Source organism: Quercus lobata, chromosome 9, assembly GCF_001633185.2.
Source record: "Quercus lobata isolate SW786 chromosome 9, ValleyOak3.0 Primary Assembly, whole genome shotgun sequence".
Classification (NCBI taxonomy): domain Eukaryota; kingdom Viridiplantae; phylum Streptophyta; class Magnoliopsida; order Fagales; family Fagaceae; genus Quercus; species Quercus lobata.
This window is the reverse complement of record NC_044912.1, coordinates 14,973,288-14,983,655: the sequence shown is the minus strand read 5'-3', so window position 1 is coordinate 14,983,655 and position 10,368 is coordinate 14,973,288. Positions and strand designations below refer to the sequence as shown.

Here is a 10,368-nt window from a genome sequence, read left to right as displayed (position 1 = left end):
GTTAATATAACATAATTGAGCACATACCCGTTGAGCTTAGGCATTTTGGGTTAAAGTGTATCTCTATATGTTACATTAATTATTCAAGGAAGCTCTTCAAGGTGATTATCTCCCCAACAGCAAGAGCCTTATAACTCAACTAGTTGCCACCTCTTAGTGTTAACAACGAAGACATCTAGGATTCAATTCCCCCCCCCCCCCCCCCCCCCCCTTTTAACATTTTCAACAGAATTATCCAGGATTCAAATCTCTACCTTCAACTATCGGTGTATAAAAAAAATGTAATTATTATTATTCTTATTGATCCAGCAAGCTAGTAATTGTCAATTTGTTACTTATTTTTTGTTTTTTATAGAGAATCTGATAAATTGTTACTCTGCGGTAGTTATTTAGCACGATTCCTTTGCCACACATGTGCCACTCGGCATTAGCTGCTAGGAAAAATTACCAAACATGCATCCTTGTCAGGCTATAGAATTCCCTCCAAAAACTGACCAATAAAAGCTCATAAACCTTATCTCAATACAAAAAGTAGCATATGGTTAGGAAAACAGGCTTATCCTCTTATGAAGAAGACCCAGTTCGGCTTCGAAGTAGTAGAAATTTTGAACAGCCATGGCAACCTTGAGCTGTCACTTTCACCCTACAGTCTACAAGAGTTCTCCAAGTACTAAAGCTAGACCTTCCATCCTTTGCTCAATGCAGCCCTCTCAAAGTAATGTCAAGGTAACACTTCAATGTCTCTTTTTTCTTTTTCCTCCATACCAAATTATATTTGAAACTGAGTTCTCTCTCTCTGTCATGTGAGGTATAGGTTATTGTAAATGGAGCAGCAAAGGAAATAGGAAGGGCAGCAGTAATTGCAGTGACTAAAGCTAGAGGAATGGAGGTGGCTGGTGCAGTGGATTCATATCTAGTAGGAGAAGATATTGGGAAGGTTTCCTTTCTTTTACTAATTTGCTGATTGCTTATTGGGGGTCTTTATTCATGAAACTTATGTTTTTTCCCAACCCCTTATGATCTTTTTTCATTCTTTAAGTAGGTATGTGACATGGAAGAGCCTCTAGAAATTCCCATAATAAATGACCTCACCATGGTATTAGGTTCCATATCTCAGGTAATGTAATACTCAAATGACCTCTCTATGTCTCTCAGGGTTTAGTAAAATTAACCTTATACAGTTATACTCCATTTTGGTAGTCAAAAGCAACAGGAGTTGTCATTGATTTCACTGACCCTTCGACAGTATATGACAATGTGAAACAGGTAAAACGTAAAATCTCCCTTAATTTAAAATAAAAATATTTATTAAAAAAAAAAATCGGATTCATAACAGAAGTATTTTATAATTGAACTTATAAAGCATTACAAAATCTAATTGCCTATGGCTCGTTTCTATATCCTATTAGGCAACAGCATTTGGGATGAAAAGTGTAGTTCATGTGCCTCGAATTAAGCTTGATACGGTAGCTGCATTGTCCGGATTATGTGAGAAAGCCAGCACGGTGAGCACAGGGTGAGAGGTTATAACAGTTGAACTGGCCTTGATTTTTCAATTTGAGTTTTACATCTTAAAACATTTCAACTATTTCTTCTTCTTTTTGGCATTCAATATTTCAATCTCTGCTGCTCTCAGGGTTGTCTTGTTGCTCCGACTCTATCCATAGGATCTATACTTCTCCAACAAGCAGCAATATCGGCTTCCTTCCACTACAACAATGTTGAAATTGTGGAATCAAGGGCAAGTCCAGCGGTAATACAGATCATTTTACTTATAAGATTTTAACTAGTCAAGAAAAGTCATTCAGATTCCATGAATATCTATGTAACTGTTTCAGAGTTTATTTTTAAGAAAGTTCATAAAGGAATTTTTCACATAAACATATTTGGAAAACAAATATCGGCTTCCTTCCACTACAACAATGTTGAAATTGTGGAATCAAGGGCAAGTCCAGCGGTAATACAGATCATTTTACTTATAAGATTTTAACTAGTCAAGAAAAGTCATTCAGATTCCATGAATATCTATGTAACTGTTTCAGAGTTTATTTTTAAGAAAGTTCATAAAGGAATTTTTCACATAAACATATTTGGAAAACAAATATCGGCTTCCTTCCACTACAACAATGTTGAAATTGTGGAATCAAGGGCAAGTCCAGCGGTAATACAGATCATTTTACTTATAAGATTTTAACTAGTCAAGAAAAGTCATTCAGATTCCATGAATATCTATGTAACTGTTTCAGAGTTTATTTTTAAGAAAGTTCATAAAGGAATTTTTCACATAAACATATTTGGAAAACAAATATCGGCTTCCTTCCACTACAACAATGTTGAAATTGTGGAATCAAGGGCAAGTCCAGCGGTAATACAAATCATTTTACTTATAAGATTTTAACTAGTCAAGAAAAGTCATTCAGATTCCATGAATATCTATGTAACTGTTTCAGAGTTTATTTTTAAGAAAGTTCATAAAGGAATTTTTCACATAAACATATTTGGAAAACAAATATAGACCCAACACTCTTTAGAACATCTTAAATATATAGCAATTTACTAATCCTTTCATCTGTCTTTTCCAATTTGTTTTTCTTTTTATTTACAATACTTGAAAGGTTATGATGATCTTTAGACAGCTTCTGACAAACTTGTATATTAAGTAAGAAGTACCAGAAAAGGGAAAATAATAATAATCGAACATTTTGCTACATTATGCCATTACAGTCACCTATTTCTTGGTGTGTGTGTGTGTATGCATCAAGAAAAAATGAGTTGAACTACCATTCTGGGTCATTTTAATCATTTTGAATCTTATTGATTGATATGTCAGCCCAAATGCTAGGAAAAGAAAATTTTATATTGCAGCATTCACATATGATGTGCATATACCTCATTTGAAATCCATTCTTCAACCATTTTTATTTTTTCCCATTTAATTATTCATTTATGTGTTCCATAAAGTATTCTCCGTTTGTAAATAAGCATACCTAAATGCAGACACTACCCGACAAATATTAGACTATGCATTGGTTACTCTCTGCCATCATATATTTAACAATTGAATCCAAGTTCTAGTAAGAGATAACAATACCTTGCACACTAAATACTAAAATTGTCTTTTGATGGCCAGGATCTTCCATCGCCAAATGCCACCCAGATTGCCAATAACCTCTCCAATCTTGGCCAGATCTACAATAGACAAGATATTTCAACTGACGTTCTGGTAAGCCCAACAGAGAATTCATTTAAATTGGTCCTAGATTGAATCTAAGTCACAAAGAGGTCTTACCCTTGGGATCTGGGATTTGAGGCTTATATAGGCTTATGTATGTAGGTTATAGCAAAATTGTAAATGAAAAAGAAAAATTAAAATAAAGATGAAAGGTCTAGATTTTATAAAATCAAATCAGTATGAAACATTTGACAGAAGCCCATTTAAAACAAATCACGTTATTTTTCTGTTTTCCTGAAAGGCAAGGGGTCAAGTTCTAGGAGAAGATGGGGTTCGAGTGCACAGCTTAGTCCTTCCAGGATTGGTTTCCAGTACAACAGTCCACTTCTCTGGCCCAGGAGAGGTGCGTTTGTGGTTTTCCTTTTTTGTTTTTGTTTTGAGAAGTATGGACTTGAACAATTTACCTTTATTACCCTGCTAATCTGATCCTTAAATACTGCTTGCCACAGATTTACTCTCTCAAACATGATATCACTAATGTGCAATGTCTCATGCCAGGCCTAATCTTGGCCATTAGAAAGGTCGTGCGCCTTAAGGTAACCAATCAAATACCATTTTATCTTTTATTTTCTTCAAGCATTCTGCTTTTGTCCATCTCCAAAGTAAGAATAGTCCTTCCCTTCTTCATTATTCTTGCAGAATCTGGTGTATGGCTTGGAGAAATTTTTGTAGAACACCACTACTTCTATCTCCAAAATCTGGAACCTTAACCTGGGTGTTAATCAAAAGATCCATACCATATCATCCTGCAAACAAAGATTTGAAAGAGGAAGGTCAAATAAGAGAAACAGCAGAGGGGGAAAAATCCTTTTCTTTTCTTTTAATGAGTTGTAATTTACTGAACATATGAGAGACATTAAAGTTTTGTGGAATACAATTGGAATACAACATGATTAATGAAGGCCAATTTTCATGCATAGATTGCAAAGTCTTTTCTCAGATATCACATAATCAATATAATCAAAGCAGATACTTCTGGCAATTTATCTGTTACTTGGCTCCAAATGATTACTTTCAGTTCAAGGGACTAGAATAATGATCAAAATCTTGCAAGAGCTACTTTAACCAACCAGCTGTAGAAGTCCCAAGACTATTTGTACCTCATTGCAACTAATTTCAGCTCTAGCAATAGAATTTAGGAGAAAATTTCCTTTCTTGAGCAATAACCATCACTAATGCATTCTCTTCTATATACTGTTTAAAACAATTGAAAAAATAAAATAAAATAAATAGTGCATTCACTCTTGCACTATTTAGGGTTTTTTTTTTTTTTTTTTAAGTCTTGCTCCCTATCCAAGTAAAGAAATGGAAATATAATATTTTAGGTCATAACACATCACTTGTATCTACTTCCATTACAGAACCTGAAGAAGATCCCATTACATTGGACCTGCTTAGATCATCCAGACGCTAGAGCATAGATATGTTTGATCAAGACTATATAATATGTTTCACCATTATGGATCTTATTATAATCCTTTCCAGCATAGATAATACATATTGAACTTGAAAATTTAATGAAAATAACTAATTAAATTGTCAACCACAAGTTAAAATTAATAAGGAAAAAACAGATTCAACAATTTTTAAGGGATACAGCCACAGTTTCACACACATCCCATGCGAAGGCCAAGTTTTGCCTTTGAGGACTTAGTATTAGTCAGAGCTGCCAATCTAAAAATATATACATTAACAATGATATTATACTAAAGTCTTGAGGAAACAATATTTTGTCCAAGTGATTATTCAATTTTACAATTAGAAACGGATATTCTATCAAGAATCCCCATAACATTTAAACATTATGGTTTGGCCAAGGTGAAAAAACATCTTTCTCCTAAAGGCATTTGCAATTAAAAATAAGAAGGAATTAAATTCAATCAATCAGTTGTTGAATGAATGGAGGAGAAGCACGATGTTTTTTGAAAGTATGGCAAATATGAGATGATGAGATTTAACTTTTTATGGGGTTCTCAGCAAGATTGCTTCTGAAAGTCTGGCAGATTAGAGTGAATTCTTAGGTGAGGTCTAGAACAACTAAAACTGGATACTCAGCACATTATAAATTATAATTTATTACCTCATAAAAAATAAATAAATAAAACCACATCATCAATATCATATTTCATCTGGTCATTTATCACATAGGTATCAGTTCTGTATGATCATGACTATCATGACCAGGGTATATGATGGAAAGATTTAGAGAGATCAACATTTAACAGGATTACCAAAAATCAAGAGAACGTTAATGCTTCTTGGAGACTTGATCTCTGCAAAATGCCAGGTTTCCAAGGACATGCATAGTTCAAGGAACAAATTACACACTTCTTTCTTGGAATTTTGAATATTGATGATTTTAAAGGAATGATGACTCCACTATTATCATATAAATCGCATCCTTTCATAATTGGTGACTTCTCTAGAATTGCTGAGCTGATCACCAAGGTAGCATACAAACCAAACAGATACATGCTTTGATAATGTTTCTTTTTACTCTTCTTCCTCACTCTTTTGATGCTGAAAAACATTAAAAATAGATAGTGATTATGGTATTTGGCTCTCCTCTCAAGCAAGTTGTGCACAGTTGCTTTCCTTCTAATGTTTCTGTGTGAAATAAAAAAAGAGGCCCAATCTAGCCAATCTGCCAATGCTGGATTAAACTAAAAAACCAATAGCCATTTTCAGACTGCACCTGCATAACCGGTCATGACAAAGGCATGCACACAGTAATAAGAAAGAAAATCTTTCAAATAGAACTTTATGTTGATATAACACATCCATAACTTGTTCAAAATTTCTTACAAATCCATAGACAAGTTCTTACCTCCAAATTTGTTTGCAAGAGCTCCTATCCAGGCTCTATCTTTATCACTATATGCATAGCTCATGCCTGAAGCCAACAGGACAAACCCTTCAATCTTTTCCATCTGATTGGCACCAGAGTTTCGAACTTGTAGCACTGGCTCTACCAGGAGAGAACGAGTCCCCTTGGGTAACATCTCCCAAAGTACAGAATCTGAAAATATTAATCAAACCTTCATATCACCCCAAGAAAACTACAGGAAGGAGTTTAAATAACCACAGCTAAATACGAGCAACTTTATTGTTGTAAATTAACAAAGTAAAAGAAGTTGAGCACTCTGGATAGCAGCAGTCCAAAATGGCTTATGCATTACTCAACAAAAAATGTATACAAAAAGAATCTCATATTGATTTTCGCCAATTTGACAAGGAAATGACATTTATGTGTCACTAACAATCAAAGGAAACCACTACAACCTTACAAGTAATACATTATATTAGGTGTTGAGTGGAATGTTGTTTTATGTTTTTAAAAGTTAAAACAAAGGTCTAGCACTCCAAAGTTCAAAAGGATAAATATTCTGCATACTGCAGAAAATCATCTTTATCATCTCTTCTTCTTTAAAAATAAAAAATAAAAGCAATGGGAATAAAAGTACATGATAAATAATAACTATTTCTTCAAGTAACCCAAGGGGATTGCTGCACCTAATAATGATAAAGAGCATGGATTTGGTTGAAGGATTGAAAAAAACAGATCAATCTCCTTCTAACCTCAGTTCTAGTTCTTTTTCAAAATTGAGAAAAGAACACATCCAAAAGACCTCTTGTGGGCATGTGTAGTGTGTGTTATATGCAGAAATGAAAAAAGAAGCTATATTTTCTCCTAGCAAGAATTTATGAGAGAGCCTGCTAATGCCAAGAAAATCCATTTAGGTAGGTAAGCAGGGGAAGGGAATTGAAGTGGGACAATATTTCAGGAAGGAATATACCCACGTATCTGGAAATATCAGTATGAGACCCAACCAGCAAGGGTAGCTGACATCTCCAACAGAAAAACTCATAACCAAAAAGTGAAATTTCATTCAAAAACAACAGCTACACAGAGAAGCAATACACTTTTAAACAGTGAAAATAGGACCATTAGAATGCAAATGATTTTGCCAACCAAATAAATTTCAGAGGAAAAAGGAACCATATACCATATCTTAAAACTTGGAAGAACAAATAAAGATTTCCATTAACTATATATTTCTATTCAAACGTAAATTGATAATTTTGTGCTTAACAATTCAACTTGCTCATCCTTTGTGTTTGTAGCTACATAGGGGAAGAAGATAAATTTTTATATCCTTGTAATAATCTGATTTGTAGATTTTTTTTTTTACTTCCATGTTAAATTAACAAGATCCAGTCACAAATTTTAAATTATTTTCTTTACCAAATAAATAAAATGTTGTCCAACTTATGGTTACCTGAGCTCTGAGGAAAATAAAGAGTATCCTTTATATTTTCCAGGCCAATCCTTTCCATCTGTCTTCTAAACCAAGCAAGTAAATTTGTTTTTGATACCTCTTCCGGTATGTTCCAGTAGCCACGCGCACATAATTCTCCTCGAAATGAAATTAACTGAAAATATGAAACAATAAATGCTTCAGAAAGATTGATAACTTGAAAATAACATTCATATTTATAACGAATTTTAGTCTACATAAAAATTTAAAATAAAATAAAGCTCTCATGCAAAACTTCACAAGTACATAATTCATAATACGCACCCCCCCCCCCCCCAAAAAAACCCTCTCTTGCATGGCCCATTTCCAAGTGTTTGATTACAAAAGAAATACATGATAATGGGATGATATACCACAGCTATGGTGTTTGTATTGCGAAGCAAGATGTATGTTGCCCAAGCCAGGTCCTCCTTCAAACTATCTGATATATTTTGTGACATGACAAATATTTGCTCAGTGCCTTCGGGGATAGTTGCTTGATCAGCTGGACTAGCACCCTGCAAAAAAATTTACATTACCTGGTTTACCAATATATTAAGTACTAAGTAGGGATCAATAGCACTGAGCTAATGGTGGCATTGCATAATTATGAATTATTATGTGTGTGGATTCTTGGGTTCAATCTCTCAACATATTACACTTCGTTGTATTACCATCAATAATATTTAGCATGAATTGGACATTCACACTGCCCGATAGAGTGGGGGGCATTTTATTTGTTTTCCGTGTACTTTTTTTTTCTTTTAATCTGGAGATGTTATTAACTCGTCTTAACCATAACATAAATTTATTATCATTGTTTATACCATCATCTATGTTCTAATGAAACCATTAACTAAATCATTTTGGCAATCTTCAATCTTTCCAGAGCATGTGACTACAAACATTTGAATTATAGCCAATAATTTCAAACAATTGCAGGGTGGCACAAAGTATATAGGAACTGTTGGCATGTAAAACACACCATGAATTTCTATCTTCAGAGAAACTTCACATCCGACTTCTCCAGATTAAGGAAGATAGCTTTTTACGAAAGTCAAATTCAATTTCGAATTGAAAATTAGGCTACAACTGCATGCCTTCAGCCTTAACAAATTTGACTGGACTCCCCTAACTGGTATCATAGACACCAAAAAGAGTTTTAAGCCCTTCACATCTCTAAATGAAAATCTCTATAACAAGTCATTTAAGCACAATATGTTAGCACAGGTCAAAGGGATTTGTCCGAGCATCCAAAAATGGGTTGATTGCACTTTCTCCCCTTGACTCTAGTGCAGTTGCAGTCTCCCCCCTAAACTATTGGTAATAAGCATATTGCTTCTAGCCGTTAGGATTTCCGTCACATTTAAAGGAAAAGTAAAAAAATTTCAAAATTTTTTATGTAAATCCTATCAGCAATGGCCGAAGTGCTTATTACCAATAGTTTAGGAGGGTAATTGCTTAGTTCAGTAGTTAAGGGGGGACATTGCAATTGCACCATATTTAAAGGGGGGAAAGTGGGATTTGCGCTTATAATAATCCAATCCATCAAACTCGAGCTAATATGAACCAACAATACCACAGACACACCCAATTTCACTACTTGTTGAAGTGGTCGATTGTGAGTGGTTAAAAAAAAAAAAAGTTTAAGGGTCCATGTAAAAAGTGGTGGGCAAAAAGTGTTCACCACTCATAATCGACCACTTTTTTGTATCTTGTGAAATTAGGTGTGTGCTAGATTTATTCAATATCAACCCCAAAAAACTAGAACAGAATGTTATAAAATGAACAGCGTCCCCCAAAAAATAAACTGAAAATCATCAAGTAATGACATAACCATACAAGTTACAAGTGATGAAAAAGTAAAAGTAGAAAATTACCTTGAGAAATTTTCCAAGATAGGGAATTACAATTGAGAATGCTGCCAATGAAAGACCCAGAGTTTCTATTCTCTATTGAAACCCAAAAAACAAAAACAAATAAAAAACAAAATTCAAAGGAAAACCCAAGAAGTGAAAGAAAGAAAGAAAGAAAAGGGTTTGGTGGGTGACTCACAAGCTGTGGCAGAGTGGTAGTAGAAGAATCTGAACCCACGAAATGGTTGAGAATGAGAAGCGAACCAAACCCGTACCCGATCCATCTGGGTAAATAAGACTCGTCCAACCCAGGTATACCTGAAACCCCAGCAACAAAACAACCTTAAAATTAATAATTACAAAGCACATACATTAAAAATACACACACATATTTATAGACAGAGAGAGAGAGAGAGAGACCGAGAGTGAAGCGAAGTACGGAGAGGTTGAGTTGTTGTTGCTGTTGATTTGTGGGAGTTTGAGAATTTTGATTGCGAGCAGAGATTGATGTGGATTTTGAGGTTGTTTTTTTGGCGGGGAATTGGGGTCGCATTTTCAACTGAATTAACGGATTAAAACACATTGACACTGCGTTGGTAGACATTCTCTCTCTCTCTCTCTCTCTCTCTCTCTGTGGGAAATTTTGTTCGTCGTCGTTGTTGTTGTTGTTGTTGTTGTTGTAGCAGCAAGCGCAAATGAATTAGTTAATAATTTAGGCAAATCATGCATACCATACCATCCGAATAGACTATAGTACATAGTCTTAAAGATCTTGGTTGAATCTTAGCTTATTCCAAAACTAACCAATGTCTTGATATGATTATAAAAAATAATTATTAATTGTGGGTTTTGATTTAAATGAAAAATTAAAATTATTTTATTATTTAGTTTATTTTTATTACTATTCATAGTTTTACTATACTTTTTGATATTATTTATGAATTTATTGTACTATTTTAACTAACTTTTGTTTTTATCTACA

At 34.1% G+C, this 10,368-nt stretch overlaps 2 protein-coding genes across 9 annotated transcripts; one reads left to right on the top strand and one right to left on the bottom strand.

Moving 5' to 3' along the window:
- Window positions 1–511: 511 nt before the first annotated feature.
- Window positions 512–4,151, top strand: LOC115960464 (dihydrodipicolinate reductase-like protein CRR1, chloroplastic). 5 transcript variants are annotated; one of them, XR_004085183.1, is made up of 10 exons: window positions 512–726; window positions 815–937; window positions 1,043–1,117; window positions 1,201–1,266; window positions 1,410–1,505; window positions 1,637–1,753; window positions 3,131–3,223; window positions 3,479–3,575; window positions 3,682–3,768; window positions 3,872–4,151. XR_004085183.1 is itself a non-coding variant. In XM_031079386.1 (10 exons), exons 1-10 carry the CDS (start codon window positions 616–618, stop codon window positions 3,902–3,904), a joined length of 930 nt encoding a protein of 309 aa, XP_030935246.1. In that variant the 5' UTR covers window positions 512–615; the 3' UTR covers window positions 3,905–4,151. The 5 variants fall into 5 exon arrangements, 3 of the variants coding, with proteins under 3 accessions (XP_030935246.1, XP_030935248.1, XP_030935247.1); XR_004085184.1 differs by having other exon boundaries at window positions 3,845–4,151; XM_031079386.1 differs by having other exon boundaries at window positions 3,474–3,575; window positions 3,845–4,151.
- Window positions 4,152–5,306: 1,155 nt separating this feature from the next.
- LOC115959354 (protein COFACTOR ASSEMBLY OF COMPLEX C SUBUNIT B CCB2, chloroplastic) lies at window positions 5,307–10,086 on the bottom strand. Of its 4 annotated transcripts, none has more exons than XM_031077708.1 (7): window positions 9,807–10,086; window positions 9,586–9,704; window positions 9,411–9,482; window positions 7,905–8,048; window positions 7,513–7,666; window positions 6,060–6,251; window positions 5,307–5,752 (listed from the first exon to the last, which is right to left on the bottom strand). In XM_031077708.1, exons 1-7 carry the CDS (start codon window positions 9,988–9,990, stop codon window positions 5,739–5,741), a joined length of 879 nt encoding a protein of 292 aa, XP_030933568.1. In that variant the 5' UTR covers window positions 9,991–10,086; the 3' UTR covers window positions 5,307–5,738. The 4 variants fall into 4 exon arrangements, with proteins under 4 accessions (XP_030933568.1, XP_030933569.1, XP_030933570.1 ...); XM_031077709.1 differs by lacking the exon at window positions 5,307–5,752 and adding an exon at window positions 5,770–5,927; XM_031077710.1 differs by lacking the exon at window positions 5,307–5,752 and adding an exon at window positions 5,770–5,895.
- Between the last annotated feature and the right edge of the window lie 282 nt (window positions 10,087–10,368).